This window comes from Verruconis gallopava (genome assembly GCF_000836295.1).
Source record: "Verruconis gallopava strain CBS 43764 unplaced genomic scaffold supercont1.25, whole genome shotgun sequence".
Classification (NCBI taxonomy): Eukaryota; Fungi; Ascomycota; class Dothideomycetes; order Venturiales; family Sympoventuriaceae; genus Verruconis; species Verruconis gallopava.
Genome location: NW_015622161.1, coordinates 179,624 through 197,701, shown reverse-complemented (window position 1 = coordinate 197,701; position 18,078 = coordinate 179,624). Strand labels below are relative to the sequence as shown.

Below are 18,078 nucleotides of genomic sequence, written 5' to 3'. Positions count from 1 at the left end.
ACCGAAATGTCTGACTGTGAGCGTAAGTGATCTTTTTTTTTTAATAGGGGAGGGGAGGGGGGGTGTTTGACGGTTGCCATTGAAGTAGTATGTTATCACGTGAACGATCATCTTGCTGAAGATTTGCGCCTACTAGCATCAGTGTAAGCGCAGAGACGACACCAGCTCTGTAAATCGTCTCCATGAGCTCAACGGAAACTCTAGTACAACTAAGAGGAAAGACAAGAGCACCAAGGGCACTGACTTTATAATTGGGTAAATGAGCTTGTCCATGTGCGATGCTTTTAGCGTCTATAGCGTGCACAAGTCTAATTCAGCTGTACTATGACAATAACGCGCACTCCCGGAGGTGTGAAAGTATGATAGGAAGATACGGGGAATAATGATAAAAACGCCAGGAATTTTTACCCATTCGTCGTTTACACGGAGTAGCTTCTTTTAGTGTACAATACCAGATATCGCTCGCTTGTGTCATATCCCCAGCCGTCCTGAAGATGTTGCTGCAAATTTTGAAGCAGACAGTCAAGTCCTTGTTGGGGCCTCGTCCTGAAATCTGGCCGCATCTTGGAAGACATCGATGAGACAGGCAGCAGACCAGGCTTGCGTGGGACTCTGTTCAAGTAGCATGTTAGCAAATGCTTCGAGCAAGAACAAATGTTTTTATTTTTATTTTTTTTTTTTCATGAAAAGGAAGCCAACAACGTACAGAATCCGCGCAAAAAGCTCCGTCTTTGTTCGTTAGCTCTGTCAGACCCGCCCACGGACTCGTTTTGATCTCCTCCATGTTACCCCTTAATCGCCGAGTGATCTGCTGGAACGCTTCCGTGCGCTCCTCCGGTGTCCGACGGCGCATCAGGTCGAATCGTAGCATCGCACGGCAGAAAAAGCCGACAGGCCACTCCCACTCAGGCCCCTGGTGGTAGTTACGACCTTTAGCAGTTGCAAAATCGGTAGAGTCCTCACTGTTGTTGTAGTATGGACGGTAGTTGTAGTCGCTAGGATCGAGTGTTGCCATGCCGCGTGGACCCTTGAGTACTTTGTCGGCGATAGAGAGAGCGTAAAGAGCCTTGTTCGGATCAAAGAGGTCTGGAGCCACAGTCATAGCGATGGGGAAGTTGGGACGGAGCTGATAGTCCTCGTACTCCTTGCCAGAGCGATATAAGTCCTTGTAGATGCCTCGACGGTTGACAATGGACGAGTTAACATCATACTTGTAGTCGTCTTCCTTCTTGATGGGGATGTAGTAAGCGTACTCGAAATTCGACTTGATGAGGTCGGCCCAGTCGCTGAACGAGATTTGTTCGTCCGTCTTGCCCTTCGTGACGCCTCTGTACTTGTACTTGCCAGCTTTGTTCAATTCACTGACCCACTTGACGGTGGAATATACCATGCCAGTTATCTCAACTGCAGCACCATCACGAGGGGTGCCTGGGTACCCTTTTGAACCAGCCTTCTCGCTTTCCCCCATCTTGTCCATCCAAGTACCGCAGTTCCACTGGTTTCCGCCGAAGACCATGCCATTCGTCCAGTCAACGCCGTACTTGATGTTGAAACCCTCATCCTTCATTTGACTATCGATCGCTGGACCAGCATTGTGCTCGCGGAAGTCCTGACCTGTAGCATGTTGTTGCAGCGCTTCCTGAATGACATCTTCAATGGTGCTCGAAACCGAATAGGCACGCTTGTCATCGTGAGGAAACCACGTATCATCGTACGGTAAGAATCTTCGCCTCACAGACTCGTGCAGAATGGCCAAACCCTCCGGCACTGTTTTAGTATAGTCTTGGATGCATTGGAGGAAGAACCATATCGAATCCCTCGAATTGTATCTCGGTGCCTTCCCACTGCCCAACAGGTTAGGAATCATGCCGTGTTTCAGTACGCTAGCAAATGCCATAATATGCTCTTTGGCATCATCATAACGTCCCGTTGCGATAGTAAGACCAGGTAGAGAGATCATGATGTCGCGGCCCCAGCATCTCGCCCAGTCATTTGAGAAATGAGGCAACCCAGCCGCCATGCTCGCGACTTCCTTGTCCGGCCACAGCGAGGCGTTGCTTTGGAAGCCTATACACTGTACGCTCACAAGAGCAAGGCTCTTCAAGAAGTCTTGGCCGTTCTTGACGTTGTCGCTCATGAGGTCGATGCAGCGGTCCACGCCGGCGTTGTACATCGTCTGACACGTCAAGGCGAAGTAGCGCGGCAATAGGAAATTCGGCAATTTCCTGATTGCGTCAAAACGCTCTTTCATCCACTTGGCCGGAGCTGCCAGCTTGGCCCACTTCTCTTTCTTGGACGCCTTCTGCAGCCGATTGACGCAGTAGTCGAGAGCCCATTGGCCATCGCGAAGATGCTGGCAAATCGGATGCCCCAAGTTGTTCTCGTCAACGACAGTTTTGAGCACACTCCACCAGCCTTGTAGGCCAGCATACACGAGTGGCCCATGGCCTGGAACGTTATAGCACCCGTCGGCGCCATCCGTTGCGTCGCGCTCCTCAGGGTCACATCTGTACAAGAGGTAATTCAAATCCGTGAGACTAAGCTGGCTACAGGCCTCCGCGGCACCACGAGTGACAAATTTATCCAAGCCCTCGGAGTGCTCAGCTCCCGGGATCCAAGTCTCGAAGAGGGCAACGCTTCCAGGAGGAAATTGTTCGCCAACTTCGATGACGGTCCGGTTGTCGTGCCACTTGCACGTCACACCACGAAGATTCTTTGTTCTGCTTGGCAAACCACGTAGCACTTTGTCCTGCAACACAGCCTTCCTGCTTTCTGCGCTCTGGTCGACCTCGAGGGCCCATGCTCCCACAAGCTTGGCCCTTGTACCGGGCAAATAAACAGGTGGGAATCCGCCGTTGCCGTTGCCATATCCAGGGAACGCTGTATGAGCGATACAGAAATATCCTTTGCGTGACTGGGGGTGGACGCGATGGATGGTAATGTATTCGTGATCGTGGTGAATAAACGTCTCGTCATAGCCGTCCTTGCCCATGAGAACGTGGATTTGATTGAAAAGCTTCTTGATCGGACCTATACCACCTTCCTGTGCCTGGATTTTGATCTGGCCGTCCTGCGAGTACGGTGATGTGTATGCCCTCTTTTCATGGACCAGCTCAATGAGCTTGGGATAGATTTCGTCATAGCCGAAGACACTGCCGCAGGCACTGGCGCACATTGCCACCAACGCCGCGTTGGGCAAGGTATCTCGAGCATCGCGCTTCTGGGCTGGCGTCTCGTTATCATGAGTACAATCCATGAAGAGAGCTTGCACGGGGCTTTGCTTGATCTTGTGCACCAGCTCGCGCCTCGCTGGCGTAGTACCGTTCACGCCTTTGGTTCGTGTACCGTCATGAGCCTTCTCGACGTTCATGATCTCGTCCGTCTCAAAGCTGCCTATAGGCACGCCGGCATGTTTGTGTACCAGGCGGCTAAGCTCGCGTGTGTCCCACGCTTGCATTGCCTCTCTGATCAAGCAGCTCAATCCCAGGTGCTCGACGTACATGAAGTCCATGGCTTCCGAGCCGGAAAATAGTTCTGCACAACAAACAATGTCCGGACGGACTTTACGCGCTTCGTCAAGCATGTACTGCGCAAGTGGTAGAGGCGTCGAATGACAGTTGTCAATACGGAAGCCGTGGAAGTACTTTGCCATGAGCTTTGTGTAGTTGCCGATACGCTCCCACAAGTACGGATTGTCGGCAGGCTCTTTACCGTATCGTAGCTTCACGCAGTCGCCCCAGACGATGACCTCGCGTCGCAGATAGGCCTTTGATTTTGGCCCCGCGTTGTCCTTCAGCACGTCAGCTGCCCACACCCAGCCGTTGTTAACTAGATCAAGCGCTTCATCAGGGTGATGCGAAGTCCTCGAATCCCTTGGCAAGCGCGTGAAATATGGTTCGACGAGCGGGCTGCTGGGCGTGATGGCACCGGCCTTGGGCCCGTGATCATCGAGTCGGACATACTTGATGCGATTGAAGAGCTGCTCCATAATCGCCTCACAGTCTGCATCATACTCCTTATAGTACTGCAAGTTGACCTCCTCGAGCAGCTTGTACATGGTGCCGTGCGCGACACGCTCATCCTGTGTATCGTGCGTTTTCGGATTATAGGTGCCCAGCAACGCGCACAGGAATCCCGCCGCCCTTTTCGGATTTGCCTTCCTCTTGAATCGACAACCCATCTCATCCGCGCCGGTCATGACGTTAGCGAGTAGCCACTGACCCTTTTTTTCGATGTCCCAGTCCTTGACCTCGCTGATGCCGCGGAAACCGGCATTACCGAATGCTTCGTCCGCAAATTCCACAAGACCCTCCTTCCACGATTTCACCGCTTCGGCGCAATCCTTCTCAATGTCGCATACATAATACTCCCAGAGCCTCGTTTTTGCAATACAGTGCTGTTTGATGCCCTCCATGACGTTCAGCAAGTCAGCTGTGCTTTTCAGCTCGGTCGGGTACCCTAGAGATCCCAGCTCGTTACTGAATTCTGCAAGAGCCGTGTCCAACACAAGTGCAGGCTCCAGATGCGGTGCGGTCTTGACGCTATATCCCGCTTCGGGATGCTCGCATAACCACTCGCTGTTGTTCGCCGTGTGGTTCCAGACAACGTCCGTGAGACTCAGCAGCCCATACTGTGATTCCATCCTGTGCACCAAGTCTGCGATATCTTTCTCACCGTTGGGGAACATTTCCGGGTCGAAGCTCAGTTGGTCAGCAATGCTGTACGGAGAATTCGAGTTCCCACGTAGATTGAGCGGGGTAAAGTGGACCATATTGTAGCCACGTTCTGCGATACCATTCAAGTGCTTGTCCCATTGTGTAGGGTACTCGCCCATGAATTTGGAGATGAGCGAAAAGATGCTCAGCGAATTGAGGGGTAGCTTTTCCCCCTGTATGCAAATGTTTGGCGATACGTCGATATAGTACGTGGGTGTCCTAGTCGGTGCGGGAGGATCAACTGGTTCCGTTGAGAAAGGGGGAAGGGGTGTGTAAGTTGTGTGGAAGTCGAAGGCGCCGGCTTGGTAGACGGGCACATCAATCTTGATGGGAGCGTTGAAGTTTGGTTTGAGCCTGGCACATTATCTTTTCGTCAGCATGTAGATTTTTCGATTGGTAGCCAGCGGCGAAGAGAGTGGTCAAATCTTACTTGAATTCCCTGTACTTCTTTCGCTCGAAGGGTTGACCCCTCTCCGGAATGTTCACCCAAAGACTGCCCTCTCGACATATCGAGCTGGTACCCTCGATCACGAACCTAATCACCCATGCCGGCTCTGTGGGTGCGGGCAAGAGAATGTAGCCGCCAGGCACGTCGGGCGCCCCATCATCGGTCAACGGCAGCAGGTACACGTTTGTGGGGGCAGGCTGGGTCGTTGGTGGAGCCATATCGGATTCCTGTCGCCTATCTCTCAAGACAGAGAAAGACCTGCAGAGTGGAGTGCGGGGAGTTTGTAGATGGCTTCAGCAAAACCGATCGCGGGAACACGTTTGGTCGTAAGGTTTTAGATGCAGCGGTTTGGACCGCGTCTTCGACAGCTCAAGCTTGTGCTGTGCCGATGAGCTTCAAGAGGCTCGCGGCAATTGGCGGTCGAGCAATGAATGTGCGAGTACGCTTGTACTACGATTACACGATCCAAGGATCCAAATACGAGATGAGAGCCTGCTAGATACGCTCTTTCGTAGGTGTCTATCAGATAGGAGGTTACAGGCAAAATAGAAGCAAAGGGGAAACAGAAACCAAAAGGACCAAAAAGGATGCTTCACACTGGCCGCTGAGAGCTATGGTGGGGGAGATATGCTTTGTAGGCAGGATGGAAAAGGAAGTGGAAGGAGAAGAGGAAGAAGTTCGAGCTGGAACAGAGCGAGAAGAGAGATCCCCCTGCTGTTTACACCGCCAATTGCAAGCGGAGGTAGTCGCGATGGTGAGCAGAGTTCGAGATGGTAACTGCTCTGAAGCAGCAGCAGCAGCTGCTGCAGCTGTTTGTGTCGATCCGGTAGGCGGGACGAGGCGCCACCAGAGGAAGGAGCACGAGCCAGTTACGTCAGTCTGCGTCTCAACCAGACAGGGCAAGTGAACATGTTTGGCGTCCGTGGGGCCATGGAATTTCGCTGCACTCTCCCATGCTGCACGTGCAGAGTTCCCGACTGCATTTCCTCTCTCAACCCTCGTCACCTCAACGTATATGCTCCGGTTTTTGGCACCGCTTCCCGGTTTCCTCGAGCTTACACGATGCTGATGCAAAATTCTCCGATTGAATGGTTTGCTGCCTAAATCTATTCTATGCGACCACGAACAAGGATGCGGACAAGCAGTATATACATACATCGAATATATATGTATAAGCTTAGAATCTCAAGGGCATACCACATGGTTAGTTCAGAAACGAGACTTGATTTGGCAGCCCATCCATGCCGACAGCTTCTTTGATCCCGCGCCGTGCCGCCCAGATGAAATAACAATGCGTGGGGAATCGTGTTGATGCAAACCACCCGAACGTGTCTCCTGGTCATTAATACGCCTTGGCTTGCACTCTACGTTGTTGTCTGCGAAGCCCTCGAGGAAAACTCCCTTCCGCCACCTCTCACTTCATTATCAATGCTAGCAGTGTATGATCGTAGCACAGCCAAGCCCTACTTGCCTCCAACGTGGCTGGCCTCCGTCGATCTGTCCATTGTGTTGCGGATTATTCCACGATCTTGGGTTCGATGAGATCCGGCAATTGCTCCCTATGACGATTGTTCTCAGCACCATCCTGCGCCAAAAAAATGTGATGCAGTGGTCAAGGTCCAAAAAAAAAATGTGAGGAAACTTACGGTTTGATCTTGCCCTCGAGGATGTTGTACACCGCCGTGAACAGCGGGAACTCATCTTCCTTGCCCTGACTCTTCAAGAAGCTGTTCACCTCGTACGCCGTGCTTGTCCCTTGCAGCTTCTGCCCGTTCAGCTCCATCTCTTCGATCCGATCGATCGGTAGCCCCTTCTCGATGCTCAGCTTCGCGCAACGGAAGTTGCGTCCACCCATGCAACTCGTGACCACGTCTGCCATGCCGGCCGACTCCTCGGTGAAAGTCTCGGTTTTGCACGTGTCAGCGAAAAACATCCTGCCGAACTTGACCTCTTCCAGAATGCCGACCCGCATCACGGCAGCCTTAGCGTTGTCGCCCCATCCCATGCCGTCCACCCAACCGGCGGCTAATGCGACCACATTCTTGAGCGCGCCACCAAGGGAGACGCCCGCCACGTCGGAAACGAGGCGTACGTGGAAGTAATTGCGATGGAAAAGCTTCTTGATGTTCAGATGGCTGAGTGGCGGATAGTCTGGGGGCAGCGGCTGGAGGGCGACCTTGCCCTCCTTCTTGGACGACTTGTCTTTGTTGTCGGCGCTGTTCGCGGGCGTGATGCGCAGGTCGACCGAAGAAGCGTTGGGAGACGTCCCTGGCGTGTGACTTGGCGTTGGGTGCCGTGAGTCGATCGAGGGCGGATCATACGCGACCGTGGTCTCCGAGTATTTGCCTGCCGCAATTTCGGAAGCAATGTTGGCCCCGGAAAGAGCACCACAGTAGATGCCTAGAGATTTGCCAATCAACTCAGAGAGCAGCGTGATGCCGTTCTCTGACACCTCGACGCCCTTGATGCACGAGATGCCCCTGGCATAGGGGACAATTTTGCCTTGCAGCTCTTTGCACACGCGCCGTATGAACTGGTGCGGAAGGTTGAAGATCAGAATGGTCGAGTCCTTGACGGCATCCTCCAGCGACGGATTCGCCACAACGTTATCCGGCAGAGTGATTCCGGGCAGGTACTTGACGTTCTCGTGCAACCTGTTGATCAATTCCGAGAGCTTCTCCTTCTTGTCCCCGTCCTCAGGTCGGTAATGCTTGGACGTCTTGGGCACGCTGACCTGCTCCTCGAACACCCACATCTGCACCTGGTCCTCGAAGAGGCTGGGGTTCGCACGCACATTCTCGGCAACGACCTTTGCGATGGTTGAGCCCCTTGAAAAGAAAGACCATCGTCAGTACCTTGTGCAATTGAAGCAGACGTTGTTTAATACTGCTTCTTACTGAGGTAGAGGGTTGGTGCGTAGGGAGAGAAGAAAATTTGCACTTTGTGGCATGCAGCGTCAAAAGCATGCCCACCGCCCACACATGCAAAGAGAGAAAGCAAGAGGGAGAGAAGAGCGTTGAAAAAAAAAAAAAAAAAAAAAAAAGAGAGAGAGAAATACAGTTGGGCAAAAAATTGACGTACCAATTGCCAGATCCCACGACGGTGACCTTGTGCCGCTTAGAATGAATGGACAAATTTGCCATGATGTCCGGCCTGTAGCGCACCCGTGCTTTCTTGTACTGTAAAGCGCTGGCGGTGTTTGCGATGGGTCTTGTGGGTGCAGAAACAGAGGCAGCTGTGGAAGAGGCAGAGACAGCTGCAGTGACAGCTGTCGTAGCGGGGCTAAAGAAGGCGGTGGAGGAGGAGCTTGCAGCGGTCGAAGTGGTAGTCTGGAGGGCGCTCGCAAGCGATCTTTTCATGGGAATGACGGAGGGAGGCGAGGGCACGTTGCGTGCCGCTGCCTGTGAAGTAATTGAGGACTCCAGTGTCACGTTACTTTCCCCCGACGGGTCACTACGCTGCGTTGGGCTGATTCTAGGTTGGAAATCTGTTGACCCGCGTGCACCGTGTTGTTGAACTCAAAGCTGTTCACATGTGCCTGGCGGACGGGCGGGCAGGGGTGCACCAATGGAGAGGCTCGGTCGGAGTGAGCGCTTTGCCTTGGAGAGAGCCGGGCAGCAGATGGCTCGGCGAAAGGTAAAGTTACGGGCAGGAGGAGACGAGCCGACGAGCTTGGGGGAGCCAATAGACGAGGATGTGGGAAGCCAAAGCAGAGGGTGGAGAGGAGAGGGTGTGAGAGATGACTGCGTGTGCGTGTGCGTGTGCGTAGTGTCTGTGTGTGTGTGTGTGCGCGAGAAAGAAAGAGAGAGAGAGAGAGAGAGAGAGAGAGAGAGAGAGTAGAGAGAGGAAGAGTGTGTGAGAGACAAGGATGACGACGACGGAAGGAGAAGAAGGGGAAATAAAAGAAGATACGGATAGGATCTGTTAAACGAGGTTCGATGTGTCCCAACTATCCTACATGTCACGGCAGATGAGGCGAGAAGCAGCAAGCAAGCAAGCAAGAGCAGCAGCATCGACAACGGACCAGCAAACAGCAGCAGCAGCGGCCGCAGAACCTGGCATTCATCGCGTGCCCACATGCAGGGCTTGGGCACACGGGGACCCGGTACGATAGTGTAAGACACGAACGAGTGCAGCCTTAGGCGGGTCGCGAGATTTCTCGTTGCGGAGTAATGAAAAAGAACAAAAGGGCATGGCCAGTCCAAGAGACAGGCCCGGCCTTTGATCGGAGGGGGGGAGTTAAGGGTCGTCACGGCAAGGGCAGGGGAGCGTAGGGGAAAACCTGGGGGCAGCATTTTCCGGAGGGCAGCCATGCGCAACCACAGCAGAAACCCAACACAGGCCCATCTCCTCCGGGCCCGCAGCCAGAGCGAGACACGCAGACAGGCCAGAGGCAAAAGCGCACAGAAAATGGGTCGATGTGGTGGAACGGTCGGCACGTCGCACGACGGCAGTTTCCTTTGATCGCGTCTGGGGCTACGGATCACGACGAGCACAAGGTCCGTCTGATTCGGGACTGCGCAAGGTGCCCTTCTCGTCCTGGCCTTTGACGGTGCCGGTGGCCGTGGCCTGTGAGGGCCGCGGTGCTTGGAGACTGCGTACCGGCGCTGAGCTGCTGATCCCACAACCCTTTGCTGGCCGTGGGTGCCGCTACCTGCGCGGCACTGCGTGCGTGATGTGTCGAGCCCGAGGTGCGACAGGCGGGCGCTGGGTGGTCCTAGGCTTGGCCCGGCCCAGACTGCCCCAGTGGCACACGCTGAGCCCCCCCGCCCGGCGTGCTCAGCGTGTGTCGCACGGCGCGAAGACCGACCGACCGCCCAAATCGGGCCTGCGCTCGCCGGATGCTCAGAGCCTCTGTGCTGCGCTGCTGTGCGTGGGCGGTCGAAGGGCCCTCGTGCTTGTCAATCCCACCTTCCACCCTCAAGATGCTTGCCCGCACAGGCTGGACGCGAGCGCAAACGCCGCTGATTTGTCCACGGCAAAAGTTCGCTCCATGTCATGCCGCTCGCTGTCTCCACTCCAGTGTGGCGACTCTCATTTCACCTTTGGGGCTCGTTGTTCGGAGTTTTAATTGACAACAGGAACCAGTTCTAGAGCAATGGCTCCGACCCAACGCGTCCGCCTTTCCTACCCGAAAAACGCCATCTTCGCTGTGACACATCGCTTCATTGGAGGAGAAATGGTTTTCCCATTCGTCTGCGTTAGCCTCTCTCTCCCACCCAAAAATCTGCCCGCATCGTTTTTGCGCTTATCTGTGGCGTACGCCATATTTTTTTTTACTTTGACTACTCCGTATGCTCGCCTCTCTCTTCTGCCTTCCCGCTGCGAGATGCACGCCTGTGAAAGTCGTGTGGGATCGCATCCGATGCGTCCACGGCGGCGGGGATCTTCGGCAGCACGGTCAGCTCTGCAACCAGCGGAACGGTTTGACATGGCAATCGCCGCGAAAAGTGCCCCCCTTCCCCTCGGCAGCGCATTGCGGAATCGTGCATCTCAGCGATCGCAGCAGATATCTTGTCTCGGCTGAGCCAACGTGATCTGGCAGGTGTCGACGGGACTCCCTGCATCGACATTGTGGCAAGTTTCCCAGCCTTGCCCGCGTGTCGTGATTACCAACATGTGCAAAACCGCGAGGTCGGGTCTGTCATTGGATGAAAGCAGTGACACGACGTCTTTTTTTTTATCTCCTTCTCTCGAGTTTTGCGCACTGGATTTGCTGACTCAAATGGTACCTATGATGACGAAACCGCGCAGGTCTGGCCCCGCGGGGCCCGCCAACACTCACAACCCCCGCCAAAAAAGAAAAAAAAAATCGCGATTCGAATTGAAAGGTGTTGCGAGAGGTTCGACCATTACGACCACATTGCTTCCCCTCCTCGCCGCCTGACGGCACATGTCCAACAGGATCTTCAGGTCGCACCGGACGCTAGTAGCTAGAGCAATCCCTTCTCCGCAGGGTCACGCCAGTTCCAGACCGTGCTGCGCAGTTGGCACCGAGTACCACCTGCTCTCTGCGCTGTTCGCTCCGCGGCCGCAACCGCGACGTCTCATCTCCGCCGCCGCCGAGCTCATCGCAGCTGCTGCGTCCAGTTGCCCCACCGCTGCCGCTCGCGGCGTCGTCTCGTCATCAGCAATAGAAAACTTTGCCCAATCGCAAGCTAGACCCGCCGTATCCTCTGCAGGCGTCCTCTTCCGCAGCATCTCAGTCAGGATGGCCTCGACAGACGCCGCCGCCAAGGTCGAGGCGGCAAAGGACCTTGCTGCAAAACGCGCAGTGGCCGAGCACTTTTCACCCTCCTTCAAGTGGGTTGGCATTGGCTCCGGTACGACCATCCTGTATGTCATCAACGAGATCAAGCGCGTGCTGGGTGACGACGTGACCAACACGCTGTTCGTGCCCACCGGCTATCAGTCGCGCTCCGCTATCGTAGCCGCGGGCCTCGTGCCTGTCGCGTTCGACACTCTCCCAGACAATGTCGTGCTGGACGTGGCCTTCGACGGTGCAGACGAGGTTGACGACGAGCTGAACTGCATCAAGGGAGGCGGAGCCTGTCTGTTCCAGGAGAAGCTCGTCGCCGAGCGGGCGAGGAAGTTTGTCTGCGTTGCCGGTGCGTGAAAATTACCCTCTTCCTCTTCCTCTCCTTCTCCTCCTCCTCACCACGCCTCTCGCATAAGCCTCCTCTTCTCATCATATTCTTCCCTTCCCTCGTCGTTTTCGAAGCTCCCCTTCTTCCACCCTTTCCCTCTCCGAACTTCGTCCTGGGAAAGACCTCCACCCACGGACAGTCCAGATGGAAGAAAGACCGTGCTGACACGGACACGCGGTGAGACAGACTACCGCAAACTGCAGCCGCGACTGCTCGCGAACTGGCCCACCATCCCCATCGAAGTCGCCCCGATCGCGACTCAGGCCGTCCTGCACGCGCTCATCAAGCTCGGCTCCACGGCGCCCAAGGTGCGCGCCGGCCTGCTGGCTAAGACGGGGCCCCTCAAGACGGACCAGGACTTCTTCATCATCGACGCGCCCTTCGCGCAGCCGCTGCTCACCAGCTCCGACGTCGCCGCCGGCAAGGGCAAGGGCGACGGCAGCGACGGCACGTGGGAGGTCAGCGCCCTCAGCTCCGCCATCAAGGCCATCACCGGCGTGCTTGAGGTCGGCCTCTTCTGCGGCGTCGACGGCATCACCGCCTTCGCCGAGAAGAAGGGCACCGCCTGCGGTGGCCAAAAGCCCGTCGCCGTCTACTTCGGCATGCAGGACGGCAGCGTGGAAGTGCGAGCGCGGAAGGAATAAATGTTCCTTCCCCCCTCTTCCTTCCCTCTCCCTCCCCGCCAGCCGAGCGCCTGCACGCGCTGCGTGTCGTCCGACATAGGAGACAGCCTGCGACACCTTAACACTTGTAGACACGATACCAATAGACGGCTCAGCTTTGTGGGTAGATTGTGATCCTGAATGAAGGAAAAAGAAAGTGACACGCTTGTAGAAAGACAGGATGGAAAAAAAATGGTAAACAAGGGGGCTCGTCAAAGCATCGCGATAGCCCTGTGGGCGCTGAAAGGAGCGTTACTTGCGCACGACCCGAGTTGGGGCTTTCCGGGCGAAAAGATTTAAGAAATTTGGCCTCCCCTTCGTAATCTATCTTGTCTTCGAAATAAAGCACCGGCAAAAAAAAAAATTCAATTTCAAGATTCCTCTTTTTCTTCCTGCATGTTACTCGCATAACGCTCGTGACTGCCATCGTACAAAAAAAGCCACCCTCGTCGTGTACATGTACGTGCCGCATGACCCGAAATTCCTCTCCATGGCTCGCCCTCATCAGAAAGAAAAGAAAATCATCTCCCTTCTCATTTCGTCCTCTCCCCGTCCTTCTGGCCCACGTCAAAGGAGGGCCGAAACAATAAATCATGCTCGCAGCATCCGCGGAGACTTGTCTGTGTGGGGCGTGATTGACGGCGGCGGTGGCGATGGTGAAGACATCCAGGTGAATAGTCTTCGCCACCGCCAGATGATGTGATGGATGATGTGATGTGGGGAAGCAAAAATATTTGACCTCTTCCGCGAGGGCAAAGGGGGAAGATGGGGAGACTGGTTGGAGATCGGGAGGGGCGAGTGGGATTAAGAAGAAAGGGGGAGGGGATAAAAAAAGTCAAGAACAAAGGGCGAGCAGATCAAGAAGAAGCTCACTCTTTTCTCTCTCTGCCCATTGTAAACACCGATGCCGGGATATCACATGAAACCACGGTTCGTATTGTCATCCTTTCGTCACACCCGCGCATAGACCGCCCACCCCACAGCTGCACCATACTTGTATCCGTGATCTTAAATCGCTCCTATGTCTATGCCGTTGACCGTCCTTCAATTGCGCGAGGACGGGAGGGCCCAGGGCGCGCCGACTCTACAGACCGAGACCGAAGACGGCGAGCAAGCCGACCGCTATGGCCTGGGTGCCGTACTGCTTGCCGAGGTTGAGCGCCGCGACGGCCGCGCTCGAGCTCTTGGCCGCACCCGAGGAGGTGGTGGCGGTTGCGCTGGCGGTGGCGCTGCTGCTGGCTGAGGCCGAGCTGGAGGCGGACACGGCGAGGGCAGAGCCGTTCTTGGAGCCGCAGATGAATGACTGGCAGAAGGTCTGGCCGGCAAGATCGTTGGGGTGGGCGAGCGTACACTGGGCTACCCATTCCTCACACTCGAGCGAGGGCAGCGTCTGCATGTAGTCCGAGATGTTGGGGGTGTTGCCTGTCGCGCACGTACAGTCGTACGTCAGGTTCGTCTATCGATTCGGGCGACAAGCGTTAGCCATTGGGTGACATGAAGAGTAGTAGTGGAAGCAGTTCTTGCACGAGAAGCCTGCCCAGAGGAGCTTGACTTACGCTGTCACATGTGTTGTTGTTAGTCTGGCCGTTCGTGCACAGCTCGGGGCAAGTGTTCATCTGAGCACGGCACCATGAGGCTCGCGTGGGCGCATCCACGGTGGTGGGGTCAACCTGGCAGCAGGTGGTGAAGTTGGTGACAGCGGCAGCCATGCCGACGAGGGCAGAGGCAGAGACGAAAAGCCTTGAGTAGAGCATGGCGACGGCGTGGTGTGTTGTGTTGTGATTGAGATGTGGAGTGTTTTGGGGAAGGAAGAGCGGGTTGGAGCTTGGTTCGCTTTCCGTGGATGAGCGAATTAGGTCGGTTGCTGGGGAAGCAGCAACAAATAATCAGCAAAACGGCTCGCACGCTTGGAGACGGATATATGCGCAGATGGGCGTGGGCGAGACAGTGGAAGAAGGATCAATGGATGCGAATTGAGGTTTCAATGGCTGGGAGAGTGAAGCGCGAGGCAGAGTCAGGCGCAAGTGACGGTGGTCGTGGTGGAGGAGGAGCAGAAGTTCTGTGGCAGGACCACAACCGCCGGCTTGGAACGCTTTTAGTGCGCCCAGCCGAGGTGGTTGGCCGCGATGATGGAACACAATTGGATCATGACACAACTTGGCTTCACTTACCAAGGGCCTTTCAGCTTTCCAGGTCTGAGCACGAAACACGCACGGGTTACGCACGAGACGTCGACTGGGAGAGGCGCGATTTTTTGCTTGGTTCGGTGAGGAGGGAGACGCAGCAGTGGCGACGACTGGAGCGACGTGCCGTCTGCAGCTCGGCCAGCGTGGAGAGCGGTTGCGGACTGCGGGCTAAGCTGGGTCCGGTGTGAAGGACAACGGCGAGCAATTGTTCGACGAGACGAGAGCGAGGCGAGGCGAGTCGAGACAGGACAATGGCAAGACAAGACGGGAGGCAAGGAACTGGGCAAGGCCTGGATTATTTAAAGGTGAGCCGGAGCGCCGCCCGCCAGATGGGATGCAGACACGGCCGTGAATGGGGAGCTGGATGGAGGATGCGTTGATGGGGTTGCTGGAGCCGGCTGCTGGTGCTGCTGCTGCTAGGCTGCATCTCGGCTAGGCTGGCATCGTGCGCTTCAGCGCTCCTTTCCTGCTTTGGCAGTCTGGCTCGGCCAAACAAGCGTCTTATCAGCGCGCTTCTGTGCCGGCGTCCCCCAAATTTCCCCCGTCGCCGTCCCGACAGCTCTGCTCGCTGTGCTTCGTCTTCTGCTTCATCTTCTTCCTGCTAGGCCTCTCGTCCTGTGGTGTTCTTGCTTCGGCCCAACCCCCCGCGCTCATTTCCACGAAGCTTTTGGCCGCGCTCAGGGCCCCGCGCGATTGCTTAATGCGAGCGGGCGTGCCATCGTGAGCTTGCGTGTGCGCGTGCTTATGCTTTGCGCTCTTCTACTGCTCTCCATCTTTACTCTTTCCTCTTCCCCTCCTGCGCCCGTCACATCATGCCCGTCGTTGTCGCGTCCGTCCCAGCGGCAGGCTTGACAATGCCACCTCCCTCGAGCGATCAAGCACCTATCCGGGCTACCCCGTTCCACAAAGCCCCATCTCGGCTGCGCAACGTCTGAAACCCTTCAGCGACGATGCTCCTTTCCAAACCAAAGTGCTGCCCCTTGTCCCACGCTTGTCACAACCGGCGCAACCGTCATCTCCACTAAGCCTCGGCCAGGACTAGCGGAATACCAAGCTTTCTTGCCGGAGCGCAGGAGGCTCCGTGCAACGCATGTCGGGCGATTGGCTGTATGCCCGCCCGCCCATCCAGCGCGCTTGTTCTGTGAGTAGCTCTGAGGAAAGCAAGTTTTACTTGGTGCATGTGGCCCAACAGCCCAGCACCGACCTTTCAATTTGCCTTGCTTTCCCGGCCTCTGTCCATGGCCATGTCATCACCGCTGTTCGTTGCCCTGGCAAAAAAGCGCGTGTTGTCGCCAACCACCTTAGTGCCAAGCATCGTGAGATCGTCCCCGTTGCACCACCACAAAATCTTCCCGCCGCCTTTTCCCCTCATGGGGCGCAGCACTCACACGTACTCACCAAAAAGACGCACCCACGCACACGCACGCGCACAAACACACACATGAAAGCGTGCACACGCACACCGACTCTCGAAAATTTTTTACACATATATGGCTGCATGTTGATGCATCGTCGCATGGCGATTGAGCCGGGCTCATCGTCCCTGTCTGGGTGCTTCCTATCGTGTCTTTTGATCCGTCGCTTCCAGGCGGGACCCGGCCCTAGGCTCGCATGCTATATGTATTGGGACGCGTAGTCTTGTATGCATCAGCGACCGGGTTAACTGGCTAACCAGCAACAAAAAAAACCTCGCCGAACGGCCAACATGTAAGCTATTGGATTTACGCTTGTCAATGTGCAGATCGCGCTGCGGGAACGGGGTGCACACCACCTCCCCATTGGTGCTAAAGCCAAAAAAAAAAAGGCTGGGCAGGAAACGAGAGCAAAGAAACCATACCCGTTCGTTCTGGATCCTGTGTGGAGAAACATGGGCCCGTCTGCGCCATGAATCTCGTCGAGCCTTTTGACGTGTGGTGTAAACAGCTTTGGAGACGGTGCTTTCTGTATGGCTACAACGCCCAAAGGCGCAAGCAGGACGCCTGAGAAATGGCAAACAGCACTTGTGTCCCATGCACGATCTTGCATGTCGAAGCAGCTCTCACCATGCTCGAACAGTCCACACAGAAGGGGAGGACTTGGGAATTCTCCGATTCGTCGGTCGAGGCTGTGCGGGTCACTGCATTCCAATCTCGATGCACAAATCACGTGTCTGTAACGGCCACTTGCATGAACGTACTCTCGGCTTCACAGTGGCAATGTTGCTCTAAGGAATGCAGAGAATTAGAACGAGAAGAATCATGCGCTGGGACTAATATCGCCGACGTCCATCTGTCACCGCTGGACTTCCACCACGGCGGCCCAAGCCTCTTATAGCCTTCCCCTCCTTCCGTCCTCCACGTCCTTTAGAACAGGCTTCATGGCGTTAACCCTATCCCATAAACCTCCAAGCCCTTGTTCTCTCCCTCTCTTCTCCTCGCGCGCAAACCATTCCTCGGCGCTTCGAATCCTGCCGGGATGAATCCGATCCAGCAGAGCGTAATCTCGTCGGACGACGCCCTTGTTACCGCCAGAGTCCCTCCACAGGTTCCAAAACCCGGTGAAGTTGTCCCTCACGAGCATGTGTGCCGCATCCGCGCGGTCGGAGTTGTACCCGCTCACCCGGTCGGCTCGCGAGGCGAACACGCCGTCCGTCCAGTACTCGTCCAGGCTCACGGGCACGTACACCGCTGGCCGGCCCGTCACCTTCGCAAACGCTGCCGCCAGCTCGGCAACCCCTATGTGATCGACGGCGACTTCGAGGTCCATCCCGTTCGCTTGGTCCTGGTGGTCAAAGATCCAGCGCACGTAGTACTCGCAGTCTTCCAGCGCCACGAACGGCACCGCTCCGTCGCTCAAAGGCATCCTCCACGTGACCACGCCGTTCTCTATCGTCGGGCACATGGGTGTATCTTTGGCAATGGTCATTTCGATGTACGGCCCTGTGGTGAACAGGGCTGCACCCATTCTCCTCCCAAGCTGCCTGTTCTGCTGCAAGATCCACTCGCCCACTCGCCCTTTTCCATCGTAGTGCCCACACCGGTACTTGGACGCCCATTGGCCCTTCTTCAGCCCGTAGTCCAGGTTGCCGTACACGAAGAAGCGCAGCCCGCTCTCGACCGCGAGCTCGTACGTCCGAATCGCCCAGTACACCTCCGCCTTCTCGCCGCAGTTGAACCCGTCGATGTTCACGAACGCGTACGCGCAGCCGCGCAGCCCGTTGCGGAGCGCCGTCTCGTCCGCGAAAGTGCCCTCGACCAGCTCGACGAGCGACGGGCTCAGCGCCTTGAGCTGCCGCGCGTACTTGCTGCTCGCGTCGCGCGTGAGCACCCGAACGGCGTACGCGCCGTCCCGGACGAGCCCTCTGATCACAGGCCGGCCTTGCGCGCCCGTGCCGCCTATCACGAACACTTTCGGTGGCGGAGTGGGAGACGCCATTTTGCA

General features: G+C 56.0%; 5 protein-coding genes across 6 annotated transcripts; 1 reads left to right on the top strand and 4 right to left on the bottom strand.

Moving 5' to 3' along the window:
• Nucleotides 1-217: 217 nt before the first annotated feature.
• Nucleotides 218-5,964, bottom strand: PV09_06883 (glycogen debranching enzyme). Its single transcript, XM_016360588.1, has 3 exons — nt 5,146-5,964; nt 707-5,069; nt 218-612 (listed from the first exon to the last, which is right to left on the bottom strand). Exons 1-3 carry the CDS (start codon nt 5,379-5,381, stop codon nt 523-525), a joined length of 4,689 nt encoding a protein of 1,562 aa, XP_016211574.1. The 5' UTR covers nt 5,382-5,964; the 3' UTR covers nt 218-522.
• A 265-nt stretch (nt 5,965-6,229) lies between these two features.
• On the bottom strand, nt 6,230-9,168 carry PV09_06882 (glycerol-3-phosphate dehydrogenase (NAD(+))). The gene is made up of 3 exons (XM_016360587.1): nt 8,245-9,168; nt 6,810-7,991; nt 6,230-6,722 (listed from the first exon to the last, which is right to left on the bottom strand). Exons 1-3 carry the CDS (start codon nt 8,520-8,522, stop codon nt 6,680-6,682), a joined length of 1,503 nt encoding a protein of 500 aa, XP_016211573.1. The 5' UTR covers nt 8,523-9,168; the 3' UTR covers nt 6,230-6,679.
• A 1,170-nt stretch (nt 9,169-10,338) lies between these two features.
• On the top strand, nt 10,339-12,918 carry PV09_06881 (ribose 5-phosphate isomerase A). The gene is made up of 2 exons (XM_016360586.1): nt 10,339-11,771; nt 11,997-12,918. The coding sequence occupies exons 1-2, from the start codon at nt 11,057-11,059 to the stop codon at nt 12,452-12,454; spliced, it is 1,173 nt and encodes a 390-aa protein (XP_016211572.1). The 5' UTR covers nt 10,339-11,056; the 3' UTR covers nt 12,455-12,918.
• On the bottom strand, nt 12,658-15,023 carry PV09_06880. 2 transcript variants are annotated; one of them, XM_016360585.1, is made up of 3 exons: nt 14,644-15,023; nt 14,029-14,336; nt 12,658-13,928 (listed from the first exon to the last, which is right to left on the bottom strand). In XM_016360585.1, exons 2-3 carry the CDS (start codon nt 14,224-14,226, stop codon nt 13,557-13,559), a joined length of 570 nt encoding a protein of 189 aa, XP_016211571.1. In that variant the 5' UTR covers nt 14,227-14,336; nt 14,644-15,023; the 3' UTR covers nt 12,658-13,556. The 2 variants fall into 2 exon arrangements, with proteins under 2 accessions (XP_016211571.1, XP_016211570.1); XM_016360584.1 differs by having other exon boundaries at nt 14,029-15,023.
• A 1,903-nt stretch (nt 15,024-16,926) lies between these two features.
• PV09_06879 (uncharacterized protein) lies at nt 16,927-18,072 on the bottom strand (the record flags this gene model as incomplete). The annotated part of the gene is made up of 1 exon (XM_016360583.1): nt 16,927-18,072. The coding sequence occupies one exon, from the start codon at nt 18,070-18,072 to the stop codon at nt 16,966-16,968; it is 1,107 nt and encodes a 368-aa protein (XP_016211569.1). The 3' UTR covers nt 16,927-16,965.
• Between the last annotated feature and the right edge of the window lie 6 nt (nt 18,073-18,078).